The sequence below is a fragment of the Phaseolus vulgaris genome, chromosome 2, assembly GCF_051622355.1.
Source record: "Phaseolus vulgaris cultivar YP4 chromosome 2, ASM5162235v1, whole genome shotgun sequence".
Classification (NCBI taxonomy): domain Eukaryota; kingdom Viridiplantae; phylum Streptophyta; class Magnoliopsida; order Fabales; family Fabaceae; genus Phaseolus; species Phaseolus vulgaris.
This window is the reverse complement of record NC_143499.1, coordinates 48435165-48456219: the sequence shown is the minus strand read 5'-3', so window position 1 is coordinate 48456219 and position 21055 is coordinate 48435165. Positions and strand designations below refer to the sequence as shown.

Below are 21055 nucleotides of genomic sequence, written 5' to 3'. Positions count from 1 at the left end.
AAAACAATAAAATTGAAATAAGACATTTTTATTAACGTTATAAGGTTTTGTACACAAAGTCTGACTCAATAAAGTGTATCATTCATGTCTATGATGATATCTATATATAGAACATAAACTAAATGAATAACAAAAAATATCAAAGCATACAAGTCTAATAAATGGTTGCACTATATGGTCAGTCACACCACTACTATACGATCTATAGTAGATGATATACTAATAAGATGGTACAATCATTTGACTAAGCTTTATAGGACATAATTTGATGCACATGATTTATGGTCAATCATTACAATTTTCTATCTTAACTCCAAATCACAAAAGAGTTCCAAACTTCGTTTTTTTTTTCTCATACGAAAAATTGATCACTTCCAAATATCGTCCAAACATCGATCTTGGCAAATACTTTGTAAACAAATGCAAGATTCTCCGTTGAGGTTATCCTCTCGAGCCTGAACCTCATACTCCATAGTGTCTCTTACAAAGTGTAATGTAACATTTATGTATTTCGTTCTCTCGTGATAAATTTGATTATCAATTATATGTATGTCATTATAACTATCATAATGAACAACCACAAAGTCATGCACAATACCTAACTCTTCAACCATCCCATTTAACCATAGTACATCCTTCACTATTTTTGTGTGTGATATACCTTTTGTGGGCGTGATATACCCTACATGGGTAGTAGATAAAGTCATCACTGATTGCAAGTTGGATTTCCAACAAGTTGCATTTTCAAACAATGTAAAAATATACCCAAAAGTGACTTTCAAATATCAACATTTATTTCATAATCAACATCCACAAAAACCTCCATGATAACTTTGTGTTGAGTAGATTGTTTATGCATTATACCAGATGATATTGTTCCACTAAGATATCTCAATACCCACTTCAAATCCTCCCAATAACACATGTGTAGGATTTGTCATAAAGCTATTAACCACACTAATAACATGCGTCAATTTCAATATGTTACGAACCATTACACACATAATACTCCCTCATGGAGTAGTCTTCATCGCCCTCATATCTTATCAGGAAAGTAATACTTTTTTTTAGTGACATAAAAACATATAATAATTTGACAACTTACTTTAATAATAATAATATATGCAAGAAATTTAAATTCAAAAATAAATAATATAATAAAAATATTATTATTTTAAATTGTTAAATGGAAAATATTATAATAAATATGATTTTTATTCTTCACGAGTACCTTAACCTATCATTGTCATTTTATTCCACAATATTTGAGTTCGATCTACAACTTTTTATATTTAAAAAATATTTTTATTGTAGAAATATAGTAATTTTACTGTATAAATATTAGGATCTATTTAAGAATTTATAACATCAAAAATATCAAATACTCACAAAATTACTTAGATATAGTGAAGACTTTCTTTAACGTCCTCTTTTTACTCATGGGAGTACATACATACTATCAGTAAATAAATAACTAAAGAATGATAGGTTGAATTTATTTTCAGCCTAATCTGTCCAATTTTTTCAATTTTAAAATAAAAAATATTTAAAAAATAAATAAACTTGTATATTATATTATTTGAAAAATATAAATATGTAACTTAATTTAAACTTTACAAATTAAGTTATAATTATTAATCACAGTGTAATTTAATATGTAAAAATAGATTAGAAACATTAATTGATTAAAAATTTAGAAAATATTTACATAATTAAATATATTTTTAATATAAATAAATGTTTATTTATTTATTTTTAAAAAAATTATAAAGAAAGTAGCCGACTCACGCATAGCAAACCATTCTATCTTACCTTGTTTTTAGCAAACCAATAACGGGTCAAAAGGGATCAGGGTCACCCATATCCAACTATTTTATTTATTATTATTATACAAACAAACTCATCACACTTATCTTTTCGGCTTAACCCAATAAATTTATAAACACATTACGTGACACATCCAAATCATATTTTAATTATAATAAAAACAAAATACAACAATACAATTGTAACAACTTTTCATTCTACCTCTTTTTACATTAAGAGAATCACCAATTTTCCTTCCATCAAATCACATTACCATACAAAATCATCTTATTGGAAGCTTATTTACGCGACCTTCTAATAATTTCTCATACTTCATTATTTTTTATTCTATTCGACTTGTCTTTATTTCTTCTTTTGGCTTTTTACTTAGTTTTTTACCTTTACAAATAGCTTGTTGTATTTTTTTTCTCAGTACATAAATAAGGAATTATTCTATTTATTTTACTATATATATATTCGTTTGTTTTAATAAATTCACATATAATTATTTTCATCATGATTAAATAACTGAAATAGTTTTTCGTTGGATTATTGTTGGTAGGATTTATCAGAGACCATCTATTATAAGACCATACTATTCCTAATATATAGTTTTGTGCCTAAGTTGTTAGTCTCGACGTGAAAGGTAAGTGTTGGATATCTTATATCAACTACAGATTAAGATATTTTATAATACATAAGTGAATGCAAATCTCGTTTTATAATCTTATAAGTCAGTTTTATAAAATTGGATTAACTTAAAATGTATCACTTAATACTTAAATTTCTAAGCCCAACTCACCATGACCGACTGATTAATTAGTTAATGCTAATTACTTACATCAACCACAATGATTACAACTAATTTCTATTTGAGTGGGAAGATTCTTCCTAATCTGCACTAATTTTCGTCCTAATCCTTTGCTACGAGTTTGCACAAAGTTCGATGCATGAGTTTCTAAAGTAAGAAGAAGCGTATATGGGAATTTCATTTTATATTAGTATTTTCTTTTGCCTAAAAACACCTCCATATTTATTAATCGAGTAAAGCACTTAGGGGAATGAAATTTTAATAATTTAAAGATAATATTAATTATTGCTAAATTTAATATTGTTTTGTTTTGCGAAGGAACGAGAAGGAGAGATACGTAAGTTAACCCCGCCAACCTTTTTGACATTTCCAATTAAGAAATATTCAACAATAATACAACATTTAAAATTATCAATATATTAAATACTTTTTCGAAACACAAGTTTTTATGAATTCATTTTTAACTATTATAAAACCTTTTTTTTTCACAATACATGCTTGAACAAATATTTTTCCTAGTAGGTATTTATTTACAAAAGGTAGATATCATTATTCTTCTATTAATCTGTAAAAACAACTCATACTATATTTAGTCTTGCATCAATGTTGGGAAAATTGCTACATTTCTTCATTAACAGCTTTCACTTGCCACATTTCTTAAGGGGTTATGTGTTCTCAACGCGTATCCAGAGTAAAATAAACAGTTGCAAAACATATTTTTTGATAGACATTGGTTGTGTTTTGTTGGAGAGAAAGAGGAGCAGAAGGAGACAAGAGATAGGTGAAAATAAAGGTGGTGTAAGGTTACGTGTATCCTTTAAAGTAGTGTCGCCCCATCAATAATAAGATCACTCAAATCAGCAATGCATCATTGTTGAAACCAGCGCTAGAATAAGTTGGAACTGGGCCTTCTTCATTCTTCTGTTCTGGTGCCACAATCTCAGCCACACATAACAGATTGTTACACTACAAAATCCTTGTAACAAAGAGCAACAACAACTCAGGAGAACCAGAATCACTTCAATTAAGGATGTTGGAAGGCAAAGCTTTGGTGAAAGAAACAGACATGTCACCCAAGATGCAGATCCATGCCATGGCCTCTGCTTCTCATGCCCTTGATCTCTATGATGTTTCTGATTGCACTTCTGTTGCTGCCCATATAAAAAAGGTGCCTCTTTTTCATCTTTTTTTCTCTTTTTTCTCATTTACTCTTCTCCAATTATTCTCTGAACATAATCTAGCATTAATCAGTTTTTAAAAATTCAGTTTTTTTAACAGAAAAATTAATGAAGACTAGTGTCTGTTCCATTGGGGTGTATGTGTTATTTTCCATTGATGATGTGTTTGATTTTTCAGGAATTTGATAGTGTGTATGGGAATGGGTGGCAATGTGTGGTGGGATCCAATTTTGGGTGCTATTTCACCCATTCATCAGGGACTTTCATATATTTTGCCTTGGAGACTCTTAATTTTCTTATCTTTAAAGGGACATCTTCTTGATTTATGCTATGTAGAATCTGAGATAAAATACAGGGTTTGGTTATGAGAGAAGCATCCACATGCAGGGTAGGTTTTTGGTTCATCCCTTCTCTTCATCTGATTTTGGTTCCATGCAGCAGCAGAATATTTGAGATGTTCAAGCATGGAAGAACTGTGTATGTATGACTGATGAAATGTCTCCATCATCTTGTCTCTCAAATGGACCATTTCGACCACTCTAGATTCTCATATGCCAATGCGTGTATCTGTCCAACAATGATTAAGATGTTGTCTCTGCTTTATGTAAAATAAACAAATAAATAAAATTGTCTCAGTTTTTTTGATTTTTTTTTCTCATTTTCGAAGGGTAAATGATAAAATAGGATGTGTCGTTTTATAAATAGCAAGTGTTGTTTATAAAATGTAGAAACAAATAACTATTCAACAAACCTTTTTTTTTATAAATAAAGTATTATATTATAATAAAATAATATTTTTTTAATGTGAAATGGATTAATCTGGGGAAAATTATCTTTACCCATAGATTAAATAAAATTTAGAATACACATAGATGCCAAATAGTAAAAACCATAATACTGTGACTTATAATATATATTATTTATTAGGTGTGGGAGTGTTTATGTTTGAAAAGGGTGTCTCTATTTTTCTTTCCGAAATTCAGTGCAAAACTTAATTTATCAATAAATTTCTAACAATTATATCTCTATTAGAAATGATGTGATATTAATATGCAAAACTGATACCTAAAAAAAACACCCAAAACATAAAAATATATATGAAGACACTAAATAACTCTTACATCCAAAAAAAAAAGTGATTTGATACTGAATTTTATTAATTTAAAAATATAAAATAAAATTTGATTAGAACAATTGAAGTTAGAAAAACTAAAGTAAGTTTTCCTGAATTATTTGAGTAAAAATTAAATTAAGCTGATAAATCTATAACAAGCTCCTCAATTAATCCACTTATAAGCATGCTCTGTATTTTATTGACAACTAGTTGAGCTTCATCTGCACAAAAGCCTGTCCTCCAACCACTCTCCCAGATTCCATTAATCTCTCCGTTGCACTTCATGTCTTTCTCCATCATTGCAAACACGTCATTGTCTGCAAAATCTTCCTCCCAAGAATCATAATCTTCTCTGTAAAATTTTAGATTCTCAATGCCATCACAGATTTCTTCCACCAACCTGTCTAAGGAGATGTGTAGTGTTGAGTTCCCCCCACATGGTGGCAAGAGAGAAGGAACCACTTGAGAGTCTTGAAGACTTTTACGTTCAGTGAGTTCGTATGCGCAATCCAAATAAAGCCTCGTATTGGCCCTGCTTGAAATAGTTTCATCCTTTTGTGGGGTGTTGGGACAATCCACATCAAGATTGAAGAGCTTCTTTGTATGTCCTATGAATGATGGACTCGTTAGAAGAAAATGTTTCAGCTCTGTGCCTTCTTTGTCAGCGTCAATGCTGTAAGCAGTGATAGCATCATTTTTATGTTCAGATTTGAGCGCCATAATGAGCTCATCGCCTGAAGAACTCTTCCTCAGCTTGCATTTTTCTGTGGTGTCAAAATGAGACAAATAAGTTACACAAAGACGCACAGAATGAAAATGCATGTCATGTGATCAAGTTCTCTATTTATTCCTGGGTGTAAGCTTAGGATAACAGAATACAAAGCAATGACTGAATTAAGTTGTCATTATAGAACAATACTAAAGAAATTAGATACTAAATTACTTGTTTCTACATTGCTCAAGAAATTATGAAGGCATGCTACTTCCATATATTTGATAAGCATACATACACATACGATGCACCATAGAAATGCATTTTTAGTTTCATTTCAATTCTGTCAGCAGGAATAACTTGATAAGCTTACCTCCAATATTATTTATGAAGCCATCTGCTTCACACACCATCAGGAGCTCATCTTCTAGTCTAGTGGAGATTCTAATCTCAGGGTAATTTTTCTTCTTTTCTCTCTGCCTGATTTGTTCAACCTATGCATAATAAAGAATTGTAAATTCAGACTCAGATTGAAAATCTCATTCCATTTTCTGGTTAATATATATATGTATACACAGAATAAAAGGTAAACTTACAGTTAGTTTAGCTGGTTCTGGCTCAGCAACAGGACTTTGTTTTTTCATCTGATTCTTTCTACCTGTTAAAGAATCTACCATGGAATTAATTTTTTTAGTCTCAACATTAACGTCCTTGGTATTCTTAGTTTTTTGAGTGGAGATGTTGTTTGAGCTTGTACTCTTTAGGCAGGAAATCTCATCCTTGTCGATTCTGGATCCACTTTTCAGCTTCCTCAATTTTGTGGAGGGGATTTCTCGTTGGTATTGATGTTTTGCCACAATTGTAGGTTGTGAGATATCATTTTCTGGCTGTTTTCTACCAATGGGATCTACCTTCCATTTTCTATCAATTGTCTCATTTACATGTGACGTGTGACCAATGTGACAATATAGTTTTACCTTACCTGAATATTCTTCAACAGGATTGCTTCCTTTTGCATCCAGTTTAATAACCTCTTTGTGAAATTTAGGTCCTTCCACTTTGTTAAGCCGTTTCCTGATACCCGTTTCCATTTCTTTTCCCATGTTGGTGGAACTGGAACCTTTTCTATGTTTGATAGTTTTGGAAGAGGATATTTCTCCTCTCAGTTTTGTTAACTCTTTTGGAAGAACTGGAATATAGGTACTTTTTTCTGATTGCTGGTATAGAGTACATTGAGGTTTCATTAGTGCAATGTGAGATAAATCAACAAACTGCTTGGAACTGGTATCATTGAAATGATGCACATGAAGCTTAGAATCTTTGACAAAACTCTCCTTCAAAATACCTTTGAAATGCATAGTGTCAAGAGTTTCCCTCAGGGCTCTTTGTTCTGGATTAACCCTCTCAGGTATAGAATCATTCTTTCTGACCTTTGACATATCTATCTCACAATCCAACAGTTTTTGCTTAACAGCTGCAAATGATTTTGAGGGGCCTTCCTCTAAACCCATCAGCTTGAAAACTAGGCTAGGTCCTCTTTCAATCTTTGAAGCTATTGCTGATAAAGAAGGATCAGAAAGACTGTTGTTAGTCCTGACCCCAGAACATTGGCTTGTGCTTATAGAAAAAGTTTCTAAACCTGAATCAAATCCTTCAGTGGTCTCTGGAAACATACTTTGCCTAACCAAACTCTCCTTAATCACCTTCTTAAGTTCCTCTTTGCAGTTACTTGAAGAACCACCTGCAGAAGGCTGTGGTCTTTGAAACCCCTTTGCATTACTTTGTTCCCCAAATAGATTAGCTTGCCTTCTACCAATCTTGCTTCCATCAATTCTGTCTCTTTCTGATTTCGTAGTATGTTTTCTCCCAAAAAGAGCTGTATGCTGTGAGGCCTCCTCTTGCAACTTGCGTATCATGCTTAGAGAATCTTGCAGATCAAGAGCTCCTTTTAAAATATCTTTTGCAATATCTTCGGACTTTCCTTCACCTATAATATCTCTAGACCATGAATCTAGCATGTTGTTCCAACTACGATCCTCTTCGGAGACCTCTGTGAGCTGCAAAGATGATGGGCCAATGAGATTTCCAAGGCCTTCTTTGGCAACCTTCTTCTCCTCTTTGTATCTTTTATTGATCAAGGATGTCTCCATTATTTCACATGTCTTCTGCGTTTTTGTCTTGTCCTTCACTTTGTGAGAACGAGTCCTGTATTTCCTGATTGTCCCACATCCTATAACTCCTTTTGGATCATCACATTTCAGAAATGATCTATACATGACTTAGTCCTTGTTCTGTCACATAAATTTCAACAACAGACTGAATTTGTTTATGTTCTAAAACACTCAACAATTCTAATAATTTTTTACAGAATACTTACATGGTCTAGTCCCCTTGAATTTCACTGTTCTATAGCCGACATATAATACTTGTCTGTCACTTTGTCCCACTGAAACATATGCAATTAAGCATTCAAATAAGCACTTAAATAATCAGTCCCCATCAACAAATATTGTCCAAAATAAAGATACATCAAAGAAACATCAACAAAGGAAAAAAAAAAGACATGTCTGTATCGTAACATTTAAGACTGGACTGTAGGCTAAGCTAATGCATATTTATCAGACTTCATTCTCGTAGTAACTTTTTTCAGACAGAGAGAGTTAATCTGTGAGTGAATCACCACTAAACTCATAAGGGTTTTAGTATAGAAATTTTATAAGAAAAAAGACTCCTTTTTTCTTGATTTCTTTACATTTTCTTTGTTCCCTAAATAAAAAGATATTCTCCTTATTCTTCATCCTCAGAGTTGATACAACCTTACATTTCCCATGCTTCCTTTCTTCAAGAAAAAAGAAAGAAAAGAAAACTCACATGCCACAGAGAAACCAAAACACAAGATAAAGCTCAAAAGCACACAAAAGGGAGTCATAGTTTCATGCATACCTACCCTTTTCTCAGCATTAATCCCAAACGGTGTCAGGCAGAGATGTGAGAATCAGCAGAAGAAACAAGATAAAGAGGAGGAAGAAAGTGATGAAAACATGAAAAGATGTTGTGTTGGTATAAGAATGAGGAACCACACGAATGAAGTCCTAGTCCTATAGTAGAGACTCACGGGGGTAACACACACGTAAGGTAAAGTAAAGTTGCTTACTTGGTTTATTTATTGGGATCAATTAAAGATTATGAATGCAATAAATGAGAGATAATGGTTTTGGTCGTAGACATGTTGAACTGACTGGCACTGCACTGCAGTTGGTGAAGCCAAAAAAATCAGTTCAAAACAATAGTACTATTTCCCTTTTTCTTTTCTATAAAAAGACTTCTACAATGAATGACCATAAAAAGGACGTGTTAACTTTTCATGTGGGGTGTGGAGATTCAACACTGACATCACATTTCCTCACTTAAACTGTCATTCAATTCTGGCTAATTGGCTAATCAATGATATCATATAGGTAAATGATTGTTACTTCCTACCATCACCAAAGGCTTCACCCAACTCAACTTCAATTAGTGTAAAAACAACTGAGAAAAAAGATGAAAAGAAACATAAAAATGTTTGATTTAGGAGTCAGCTAAAAGAAGAAGAAACAAACGGACAGAGAGAAAAAAACAAATGAAAAGCTTAGGTTGTTTGATTTTGTGGAAATGAAAGAGTTAAGAAATAAACAATGGTCTACACCTTTTTTTTTTTGCAAAACTAACGCTAATTGAATATTAAAGTTTATATAATTAATATTTATTTCAATATAATTAATAATGATTTTAATTTTTTTCCATAAAACGATAACAGTTGCATTGGTTGATATAGTACTTTAATAGAGTGTTCATTTAATATATATTTCAACTAAGAATTATCTTGAGTTGAGTCCGTTTCTTTCTAAAATCCAGTTATTTAATAAAATATTATTATTTTTATTTGTTACTTTTAAAATTTCAAAATAACTTAATTTTGTTATAGTGATATTCTTAATTTAATTAATATAAAGAGTGAACACAATTAATTTTTATAGCATCGGAAAAAACAATTATTCATAATAATAGATTAAAATGAGAAAACTGGAAGATATGTAATAACTAATTCATTTAAAATTATACGTTTTTCTTGGTTTGTATAAAAAAGTCTTCACCAACTGTCATAATTTTTTTTATGAAATATTATTGTAAATACAAAATAAAACCAATACTTCTTCGGAAATTAATAAAAAATTATATATATATATATATATATATATATATATTATTACAGTATTATTTAATTTTAATTTTACTAATTTTAAAATCAAACGTGCATGTTTTTACTCTATTTTTAAAACTTTTTCTATCTTTTAATTACGTATTTTTATTCTTTCCACTTTTTCTTTTTCTTGTCAAAGAGATTAATAAATCAGAGAAAAAATAAAATATAAAAAATGAAAATATATAAAAGAATAGAGTAAAACTAACTAAGAAATCAGCTTTTTAATGATTTCCTCCTTCTATTTCTTTATTGTCCACACTATTTTCACTCAATGCTTGTGTCTTAAATTTATTTTAGAAAATAAGTTGAAAAAAAGTGGTAGTTATTTGTTTAAAAATGTTAATAAGAATTGTTGTTTTTGATCATCAAAAAATTCGGTATTCAATTAGTTTCAACTTAAAGGCACTTAATCCCACCTATATTTATCATTCACAAAAACAATTCAGGTTTTCTCTTTCTACTTTTTCATAACTACCATTCTTTTATATACGCTCAATTTAAAATAATTAAAGTAATATTTTTATAATTCTGATTTTATTATTTTTATTCATACATTCAGTTTTTGTAGAAAAATTACTTCCTAACAGGGATTTTATAATGCTGATAGTTGCATAATCACTTTGCATAGTAACACTCTGTTTTTATATATTAGTGTTTAATGTTCTTTTATTCAAATTAAATATTAATATGATTTTCAATATATATTAAAAGTGAAAAAAGTTATATTATTTTAAAAAATTCAAAATACAAATAAAAAGGAACAAATTACTCTTAAAAGCGTGTATTATATAGAATGAAATGAAGTATAATATAGTTCATGTTACATTTGACGGCTGAAGTCCTATGTTTTAAGTATCAGTATGATAATAATTGATACTTGTATTTTGTTATTACAGTTTGTACAAAAGGAAGTTAATGAATTCTTTAAATGAGCTCAATAAATATAAATAAAATTGTTATTCGTATATGAACAAATTTGCGTTTTATTTTAATAACATTTTAAGAATTGGTATAAAGGAGTGTGATAAAAGGGTAGGACTCTGATTAATTTCAATTCAATTCATACTCGCAATCAATACCAGTGACGTGGAGGGAAGAAAAGACTGAACCACAAAAAAAAATAAAAAATACAGAAATTTATGCAAATTGATGACTGGAATAAGTAAGTACTTTTGGAAAAGACAATTTCAAAATATTTATGTTAATTGAATGCAAATTGGGAAATTAATAATAATAACACTAAAATACATGTTTCAGTTGTAATAAAATAAATTTTAAATTATAATAACAAAAGAATATTTAGCTCTAAGAATCAGTGTCACAAACTTACATTTGTCTTCTAGGCCTTGGATGTGTTTCATGTTCCGTAGATAAGTGAGATGGTTGTGTAACTCGTGTGAATTTGTTGTTGAATATTATTATCACCATCATGTTCCTCTCCATCCTCCTCACTAGCATTATCATACTTTTGTGAACAATTCATAAATGACATTGGATTGTATGTAGAGTGCGGTATTGGTGTAGAAGTGACAAAGATATTATTTGACGGGTCTAAAGAAATATTTGGTTGAGATGAAAAAATATTATATGTGTAAACAACTTGTTGATATGAAGGTTGAACATGCATGATGTGATGATTATTCATGTATACGAACATTGGAGGTGGTTGAAAATTAGATTGACCAACATACTATGGTTGAAGTTGGTGAGCATTAGAAAAAGATTCAATATGTTGATAGTATGATTGAGGTTGTTAAGGCTCCTAAGATATGTCATACACTTAGAAAAGTAATGATTAATTGAGTATGAATAAAAACTATATTATCAAATGTATTAGAAAGTGAACTTACATTTTCATTTGATATTGATGTTTATTGAGGTGACATGTGTTAGTATGTTGAAGGTACCATTGCATATATGGTGCAACAGAATGCAAATGACCATTTTTGTGGAACTCATTTCCTTCAATTAGATAGTTATGTCAATCATTTTACATTGTTATCCACTTTTGGTGATTGTGGTCAATATTTATTTATTTTTCCTCTCATGTCTTCTTTATGGACCTGATATATGTTTAACAAGTTGGTAGGAATACATTATCAAAGTCCAAACTATCTTATAATCCGGTCAACTTGATGAAACTCTACTTTGACAAAACATATAAGGGGAATAATTGTCCGACTCATATCAAAGATGTCAATATTGATAAAATGTATGATGATATTTGTACGATAAGATGTCCACAAAAAGTTGCAACAAACTTGTTGTTACAACAAGTGTCATAAAAGACTTATTTGGAGAAAAATATAATTATGATTTGATTAATAACCTCTTTTGGCTATAAGTGGTCAAATGTGCTACATAATAGGTGGGACGCATATGTAGGTGTGATTGTCCTTTGTGTTGGACAAGACCACCTATAATAAATAATAATTAGTTTATAAAAATAAAACAAAAAAGTCAAAATGTAATTTAAACTTTAAAGTATATTGTTTAAGGCATAAAAATAATATTTTCACCAATGGAAAACCAAGACTTGCAATAGTATTTTCAGCAATGCAATCCCAAGCCTATGATTGCAAAAGTAACATGTAACCTCAAATATTTTCTTAGTTGAAGTCAACTCCATACTTTAGAATACAAACATGGTAAAATAATTTATCTCTAAATGTAATTTGACACATAATTAAGATTTGTCAATAACAAAAAAATACATTAGATTAACTTTATTACTCGATGTATCTAACATCAATAGGCTTCCGATTAGTGTTAAAATATGTGATTGGATAGGTTGACCTATTACGAGGTCTATTGCATTTGTTAGACAATTCTCAAAATGCATTGTTCAACAAAAACAATTTTATTGTATTTCCTTTTATCACTAAAGGATGGTAACAAACTAAGTAGTTATTTTTACAGGTAATTTGGAGACGAATTTAGTTATAGAAGTTTGATTATTTAATTAAATTAACTAAAATTTTCAACATTATATTAAACTATTTTTTAAAAACATTCAAATTAATAAAATTTAAAAAGAATTTCCTACAAAGTGGGACAATCACTCATGGCTTTCTTTTTAAAATTCTATACTTAAGTGATATACCAAGTGACCAAACACATTTTTATAAAGAAAAATTGAAAAATATATTTACTGGCACGACTTCAACAAAATAAATATAAAAAATATTAAAACATCGTGAAGTTGTGCTTAGTGACACTACTTTAGTGTGGAAAAAAAATGTGATGAAGTTGTACTTCATCCATGACTTAAGCGGAAGATAGAAAAAACTTTTCCAAACCAAACTCATGCTTTGGCCCACGAATTCTTCATTTTGTAGTAGTGTTTTTAAGCACAACTTACCTATACTTGTAATTTTTTAAAAATCTGTCAATTTCTGCAAATTTTAAATACAACTGCACTATTTTTGTAAATTTCTCCAAAAAATAAGTGACATTGGATGCTTACTACTTTAATTCTTTGAGCACTTAATTCCCTGACACAAATAATATTCCACTTGTGTAATAATATAATGTAGATATGAGATTTTCAACCTTTGGTGTTATTGTGCTTTAGATAACTTGTACCTTATGTGAGTCAAACACTTAGGTAGTCTCATTAGTGCCATGCTTCCAGATTCTTCAAACAAGTAAGTAAAATTATGATATATCACACTCCTTCTGATCTAAGATCATTACTCACTTTATTTACATCTAGTTTCCATTTTGGTTGCATTTGGGACCAGTTTTTTGGTAGTTGGTATCCCAAGCATTTTCATTTCGCAAATTGAGTTAAATGAGCATTTATATACTGTCAGATGTCCCACATCTAAATCTTGATATAAGATGATCTTTCATACCCAAATATATTTTGAAGAAAATAACTTTCATCAAACTTCCAAACATTAACAAAAGGGAGATTTGTACATGAATAGGTTCTTGGTTTTTCACTGGACTCGTTTTGAACGCCTCAAGAGCCATAAGATGTCACTACCATACAAGGATCTTCTGTGGCGTCCAACCTTCTGTGTACTCTGCACATGCAAAAACATGCACAGATAAAAAACCTTAGGACTTTAAGGACCCAATTAATTGTCGCAAGGTAGAGTATGGAGGACACACTTACTTGGAAATGGAATTTAGGATTTGGAACTTTTGAAAAGGAAGACAAATCATCCTTAATTGGTGCCACTATTGTTTAAAGCAGGAAAATATCAAAGAGTCAAATGTTAGAGATGAAACCCCAAAATTACTAGATAACATTATTTTAGTACTATGCTACCAAGTACCTACCCGTGGCCAAATTATTGTGGCTATTAAGTGTGGCTGTGGTTGGCATCAAATTCTGAACTGGAGGCTTATGGGTGTACATAAAGAGTGGCAAATCCTCGAATGTCTCTGGTAAATGTTTATCTTCTAACTTTAAAGGAGCCTCATTTTTTAAATCTCTTCATTAGATTAATGAAAAAGGTCAGATATGATTCAGTTTCAAGTTGACTAGTAATGGAGAAGTACCTTGTTACACTTTTACTGCTTGATCTCAAAAGGGGAGGTGCTGCAGATCAGAAAAACAAATGAAAAAAATGAGTGAAGGTACAACATTGTGATTGATTTGGAATGAAGGAAATATTCGGTTTACATGGTGATAAATAACGAGAATGAAATCTAAGTGAATTCTCATTCCATTGCATTTTTGATAGGGCCAATTTATGAGCATATTGCTGACACAAGAGAAGTCTCTGTCAAGAAACAAATATCACATTTGGTTAGATATTTAGTTCAGAAGAAGTTTATATGTGATGATATTTTTAAATAAAACATTTATTTGAAGCCCTTTTGGGATTTATTTGTGTGAAGCAACTCTAACTTGTTGAAGGCATTGGATTCGCAACCCAGCTTCGTATATGATATTTTGAGCCTTTTCTTTTAACACGTCACTCCAAATTTATATACATCCTAAGTTTATACTCTTTGAAACACATCTGAATTCCATTTAGACATACAAACAACTATGAAAACTGGATGTTAAGGCCCATTTTTCACTGATATGGCTCTGCACCTCAGGGAGACAAAAGGAGAAAACCCCTTCACAGGCCACAATACAGATGTTGGGGTGTTAAAAAAGAACCCTGTGTAACAATAGTTTAAGATGTTAATGAAAAGTAATGGCTCACCATAAGGTCTTGCCACGTGTTAATGACTAAGAAGGTGAAGGAATCAAACTGGCAAAAATGAAAGCTAACTTGAGGCTTAAGCCAAATACAAATAAGTAAAGTTCACAATAGCGCAGGAGTAAGAGCATGGTGAGTTTAGAGCACGCACTCATTATTCTCTTCACTTTTAGAGAAAGTTGTTTCACAGTATTCTGCAGCTTTGTATAGTTGAGACCTTAGTTCCCTCAGCTCCTGCAATGCAACCACCATATGCATGAACAAAAGATTGAACTTAAAAATAAAACTAACACATACACCATTGTTGAGTCTAGATGTGAACCTGAAGAGACTTGTCAAAGCGAATGGTTTCTTCAACCTCAGCTTCATCTATAGACTTGACATTCAACTCCGTCATATTGCTACAGGCTTAATGCTTGTAAACTTAAGATCTAATATAATGCTCACTTTTCTGAATGAGGCTCATCAAATAATTATAAGAGGATTTATGTAATGTGGCTTTTGGAGGCTTGTGATATGGTAAAACAAACAAGACTCCTAAAAAACAGATTCTGTAGCCCATGACCAGTCAGCACACAATTATAGAGCATGATGACAAATAAACAGTTTCAGTCCCGTGATATTCTGTTTCTTACCCTGATGGGCATCTAGTTAATTAAAACCTCAAAGTAATGACTCACAGTAAAATGCAATTACAGACCCTACTAGCACATCATTTCTTTAAAAATTGACAATCATGCAACAAACAGTAGCTTATAATTGTCGTCTTGAATTTTCTGATAAGAACAAGTCACTCAGTCATTATATGATATATGTCGTTGCTAATAATATTTATAATATATATTTTGAAAGGCACATGACTTGTTGGAGGGTTATTGGGTTGGAGGCTTAAACAGCTTAGAACATGCGGTGTTTCATGTGTGACATGTATGTATGTGTAGGATATATATCATTTGAACTTTTAATTAAAATAATCATAATTGTTTATGCATAGTTAATGCCTTTCACCTCACATACTTCTACAACAAAAAGGAACACTTACCTTTAACACGCTGACGAATAGAGACATATATCAGCAACCTGATAGATACAAAATCTCATTTTATTCGACCAACCTTGATTGGGTGAGTTATTATTACAAAACAACGTGAAAAATGAGTGTATGAACGGAAGATTTGGGTGAAGATGAGGAAGGAAACAATAACCAACCATGATTGTTCTCACTATATTGACTAACATATAGAAGTATAGATACATACTAAGTACGGGGTAGCAGAGTGGAAGAGGTGGCTTGGTAAAGGACAAAAGATTTGAACATCAACGTTACACAGTCACAAAAGTGTTAAAAGGTACAAATTTAGTTACAAACTCGATGACATGTTACTCTTATTTATATCTTCAGTAAGGTATGCTACATGCAGAGATGCCTTCTGCTGTTCAAATTTGATTTAATTATGATTTGTTAACATGATTAGAACCATATGACCAAAGAACTGTTTAATTGAAATTTGGTGTGCTGTCCATCAACTAGCAACAGTGGATACGTGTGGGCTGTTATGTAGCTTTTTGTATCAAACACTGGCACACCTTGTGTTTGTTTTTTGGATTGTTTATAATAACAAATATTTGCTTATCAAAAAGAAAAATAAAAATTTGAAGCTGTGATGAGGGCTAAATACCAAATAATATCTCGTCCCATGTGTGAGCAACAATTTAATGTTTGAAGGCAGAAGTTAATTCTAGATAATAATTTAGAACTACATATTATCTTCTGTATTTCTCCCGGCAATATAAAACTACACTGAAGCTTCACATAAGACCACTATGATAATTTCTAGTGCCATAGCTCAAGATAATTAACACGACAATGGGAAATCTATATCTGAAAGTCAATGGTACAACCACCAATCGACTCTGCAGCTTCAATGTCGGGCAATATTGAGTTATTATCCGAGGATACCGGTGATAAAAAAATATTTCTAACACTTTTGTACAATTCCTGAGGCGTTTCCCTTTTCTCTTTGTGGTTGACAAGATTCTGATGGTGTGATTCCTTTTCAGACGCATTTCTAGTAGTTGATCCACTTTCTCCTTTTTGCAAGTGTTTAGAGTCTAACGAAAGGAAAGAAAATGAGGAGGGGATTAGTATAACATGAAGTTAATTGAGAGGAAAAACTTTATAATTTGCAATAAATAACGATGGCAAACATTGGAGTAACTCTTCCCAATCATAAAATAGAAAAGTAGGCATCAAGTTGTTAAACCATGCTCGTGTGCAAGGATGCAGAGCAGAAATGAGCACAAAAAATTAAGTTCTTGAGGTATTCCCTACTGTAACAGTAACAGACATGTTTATCAGGCTAATGACAATTTCATGCAACAGTTACTCAAGGATCATAACTTGAAATTTGTGAATAGTTAGGTAGAAAGCTTAGCCAGTGAATATATATTGAGAATAAATGATGAGGACTTAAAGAGTTAGACCATTTTAATGGTGCTTGAGCTACCCTTAGATTTTTAAAGGTAATAATAATGTTAGAAGAACTGAACTCCCTGTGCCGTACATGGCATTCTAATTCCTTTTCTTTTTCTTTTGAGGAAATGAAATGAACTTTCTATTTTTTATTAGTACAATTCAAAAGCCTCTGCTAGTACTCAGATAAATTGAGTGGAGAAGTGACTCTACATGTTAAAAGAAAAGTGAATAACAAAAGGGACCTACATAAGTATCTATAGAAGAGCATAAAAGTTATATGAACCGTTGCATAAAGGAAGAACAAATCAAGTCAAATTAGTGTTTTCACCTCAATGCAATCTCTAAAATGGAGAGGAACATAAATTTAGCAAGTAAAAAGTTCTTGCATTTCCAATTCTAACCTTTGACCATCTGAAATCCCAATGTTCATCATCACAGATAACAAGCTAGCTGACTGTATATTAGTCCAGATGTACTTGGGTAGCATATGTTATGAAGAGTTAAGACAAGAAGCATCAATTGATTAGAGTTTAAAACACCTGTAGGAAAGTATGAACTTCTACTATATACCATGTATTTTGATAATGAATTTGTTGTTGCTGCTACTGCTGCTTAAAAATTTCTTTTTGACAACTATTTTTTACTTTTAGAAATATCAAAACTATCATGAAGGATATCATTAATCTCATTGAAACAATAATAATTAAGACAATAAATTGTAAAAGCAGCCATGTAAGTGCAAACCAGATAGGGTCCTTAGTGAGTGTTCCATCAATTACCTTTAAATGATGTGGAAGAATCTTTACAAACCATGTCTAGTTTAGCACGGGTAATGCACAACCATCTTCTTTCTGATTCATAATCAAGTTCTGTTTCAATTGGAATATGCCAGTGGCCTTCCTCTGATTCCTGTTACCACACAATTGCCATGTTATGTTTCCTTCTTTGTTTCTTTCTTTTCTTCACATCTTTATTATTTCAAATTCAGATTTATAGCCAAATATAATTTAATTTGTGTTCATGTTCGGCTGTTTTTCGAACAGGGTAAGAGCTTACCTGAATTACAACAGAACAAGGAGGGGGCATGTGAAACACTGGACTACCACTGTCAGAGAAACTAAAGCGTACCTTAAATTTGGCAGACAAGGATTCCAATGTTAGGATGGGCTTAAATTGCACATAATCAAAGAAAGGGAATATAAATTCAAGAGAAACCTTATTACCAATGATTTAGACCTTGAATTGCAAATATATTTGTCCATATATGATTTAACTAATTACCAATGACTAAACCTTATTTCATCAGATATTATATAAAATCAGTATGACAACAAAAACAAACTAATAGAAAACTCTTCTTTCCAAAGAGCATTACCTGATGCCTTTCTTTCCATTTGGGGAAAAAGTCATTTCCCAAAAGTTGAAATAGATGATCTCTCATCTCATCATTGGTAACAAGTAAGCATTTAAATTTTATAGTTGCATACAACCAGTACCTGAAACACAGGTTAGTAAATGCAGCACAGTATGCCTAATCAGTACAAACAGATAGATAACAAAAAAATTAATAACATTTGTTCTTACCAGTCATCATTTGATCCTGAAGGAGTTGCATAGAGTGCATCAGCATTATTCCATTTATCAATTAATGCCTTATTGACTGGTTCATCCATTCTGTCTCCCTTGACGCGCTTATTATGCAAAATGATAAGTGGTAACTTCTTTGAAGGGAGCCTTTGGCGCATTTCATTGACAACAACATTGATCTAAAGTTTTCATCTCAGAAGAAAATAATGAATAACCATAACAAGAACAACAAGTAGGGAAGAAAAAAGAAGAGTATTTTCCACGCTCAGTAACTTGCCTTGTGTGGCTTGAACTTCCTTTGGCCAAAAAGGCCAACATTTGCAGCATCTATCACTGCTTCAAAAGGTCCATAGTAGTCAAGCCATTTCTGCAATGCACATTTTCATATATTTCAATCGCAACATCATGAATCTATAATATTAATGAGATTAGACCAAATACACATTATAATAGTTTCTTACCTGAAATTTTTGGAAGTTTGAGCCTTTTTCTCTCATAATGGCTATAGATGCTACTGACTTGGCAAAATTTTCAGTTTCAATGGGATCGAGATCAATGGTGGTCAACTGCACTCCGCAGCATTTACACATTCCATCCTTTCCAATGGTTGTATGAGCAACTTCCCATTTCCCCTTACCCAACCAACCCTGCCCATGCCAGCCTCCACCATTATTTTCTATTGCTTCCCTTATCAATCTCTTATCCCATTTTCTCTTCCCAACTCTTGAAGCCGGCTTGTTCTTAAACCAATCAACAATCAAAGACGCAGTGGCCTGAGATACTTTCCTCACACTACTTCTTACTTTATGCAACACATAGTAAACCTTGTCACTATTTCCAGCTCCTATGCTCACCCTCAAGAGAGCCTCCAACTCAGGCTCTTCAGGGTAGACACCATGCTCAAGCATGTGCTTTTCAACAGCAAATGCCTTATCTATTTCCCCATTATTGCAAAATATGGATAAAGCAGGACCGTAAGACCTTAACTTAGGACTTATCCCCAACCCCTTCATCTGTCTCACCATCTCAAAAGCCATGTCACCATCACCCACAGACATGGCGATTCGAGCCACAGCCGTCAGCGCAGCCTCATTCATTTCAACCTTATCCACACACATATTCTGATACACCTCAAACCCTCTCTCTAGCGCATATCTCTTGACTTCCTCACTCACCAGAAAACCCCCATCTTTCTCAGAGGAACTCAAGTCAGAATTTAACTCAGCATTGCAATCCAACTCAAAAGATGAGTCATTGGTATCCATTGGTCCACTGAACCCCTCGTTCAGAACCCCATCAGAGGAAACACGTGCATTGAGAGTTCTAGCACCATTTCCACTTTTAGCCGGTCGAACAACACCAACAGCAGCAGAAGAACACAGATACAGCAACACAGTGTAATGGTGCTGCCCCAGTTTGACACCCTCTGAGATTGCCGAGTCATACAAGGACAACGCCCCCATAACATCGCCCCTTTTAGAACACATGTCCAAAGCATTCTTCAACTTCACTTGCGGGCTATCTCTATCCTTTTTCCTCTTCCTCGTCTTCTTTTCCACTGTCTCGGTGACCGTGCAACTGCTGCCACTGATGGTAGCTTTGGTTTGGAAAGAACCCCTGCAGTCTCTGAAAGAGAAAGGAGGTGTCTTGGCAAACCATGTAACGGTTTCAGATAGAGAATTGAGAGAAGAGTATGGAGTTGCAGGTTGTTTTGTTTGGATGGAAATGAAAGTAACGATGTTGTTTGAAGGACGAGGTTGATAGAGACGAGAAAGGTTAGGCTTAGAGTACGAGAAAGTGAGAGAATGTCGAAATTGCAGAGTGTTGAAGTAAAGGGCAAAGGGAGCCATCATCTACCTCACCACCCTCTTCATCTTCACCCTCATTCTCAGATATTATATCTTTTATCTTTATCTTTCTCTTCACTGTTTATTCTGCTGGGATAAGAATTATATTTTCA

At 32.2% G+C, this 21055-nt stretch overlaps 4 protein-coding genes across 7 annotated transcripts; 1 reads left to right on the top strand and 3 right to left on the bottom strand.

Moving 5' to 3' along the window:
* Positions 1-3366: 3366 nt before the first annotated feature.
* LOC137812870 (uncharacterized) lies at positions 3367-4440 on the top strand. The gene is made up of 2 exons (XM_068615104.2): positions 3367-3785; positions 3974-4440. Exons 1-2 carry the CDS (start codon positions 3648-3650, stop codon positions 4115-4117), a joined length of 282 nt encoding a protein of 93 aa, XP_068471205.1. The 5' UTR covers positions 3367-3647; the 3' UTR covers positions 4118-4440.
* Positions 4441-4931: 491 nt separating this feature from the next.
* Positions 4932-8758, bottom strand: LOC137812868 (uncharacterized). Of its 3 annotated transcripts, none has more exons than XM_068615102.2 (5): positions 8569-8758; positions 7999-8067; positions 6218-7912; positions 5995-6115; positions 4932-5673 (listed from the first exon to the last, which is right to left on the bottom strand). In XM_068615102.2, the coding sequence occupies exons 3-5, from the start codon at positions 7895-7897 to the stop codon at positions 5045-5047; spliced, it is 2430 nt and encodes an 809-aa protein (XP_068471203.1). In that variant the 5' UTR covers positions 7898-7912; positions 7999-8067; positions 8569-8758; the 3' UTR covers positions 4932-5044. The 3 variants fall into 3 exon arrangements, with proteins under 3 accessions (XP_068471203.1, XP_090155315.1, XP_068471204.1); XM_090299189.1 differs by having other exon boundaries at positions 8565-8753; XM_068615103.2 differs by lacking the exons at positions 7999-8067; positions 8569-8758 and having other exon boundaries at positions 6218-7991.
* A 4939-nt stretch (positions 8759-13697) lies between these two features.
* Positions 13698-15512, bottom strand: LOC137812867 (putative protein ABIL5). The gene is made up of 8 exons (XM_090297970.1): positions 15355-15512; positions 15184-15266; positions 14729-14798; positions 14501-14600; positions 14377-14416; positions 14155-14309; positions 13988-14052; positions 13698-13895 (listed from the first exon to the last, which is right to left on the bottom strand). The coding sequence occupies exons 1-8, from the start codon at positions 15427-15429 to the stop codon at positions 13809-13811; spliced, it is 675 nt and encodes a 224-aa protein (XP_090154096.1). The 5' UTR covers positions 15430-15512; the 3' UTR covers positions 13698-13808.
* Positions 15513-16697: 1185 nt separating this feature from the next.
* LOC137812866 (proteinaceous RNase P 1, chloroplastic/mitochondrial) lies at positions 16698-21034 on the bottom strand. Of its 2 annotated transcripts, XR_011081290.2 has the most exons (8): positions 19557-21016; positions 19373-19462; positions 19093-19274; positions 18884-19004; positions 18565-18636; positions 18288-18417; positions 17910-17983; positions 16698-17144 (listed from the first exon to the last, which is right to left on the bottom strand). XR_011081290.2 is itself a non-coding variant. In XM_068615100.2 (7 exons), the coding sequence occupies exons 1-7, from the start codon at positions 20946-20948 to the stop codon at positions 16909-16911; spliced, it is 2223 nt and encodes a 740-aa protein (XP_068471201.2). In that variant the 5' UTR covers positions 20949-21034; the 3' UTR covers positions 16698-16908. The 2 variants fall into 2 exon arrangements, 1 of the variants encoding a protein (XP_068471201.2); XM_068615100.2 differs by lacking the exon at positions 17910-17983 and having other exon boundaries at positions 19557-21034.
* Positions 21035-21055: the final 21 nt, after the last annotated feature.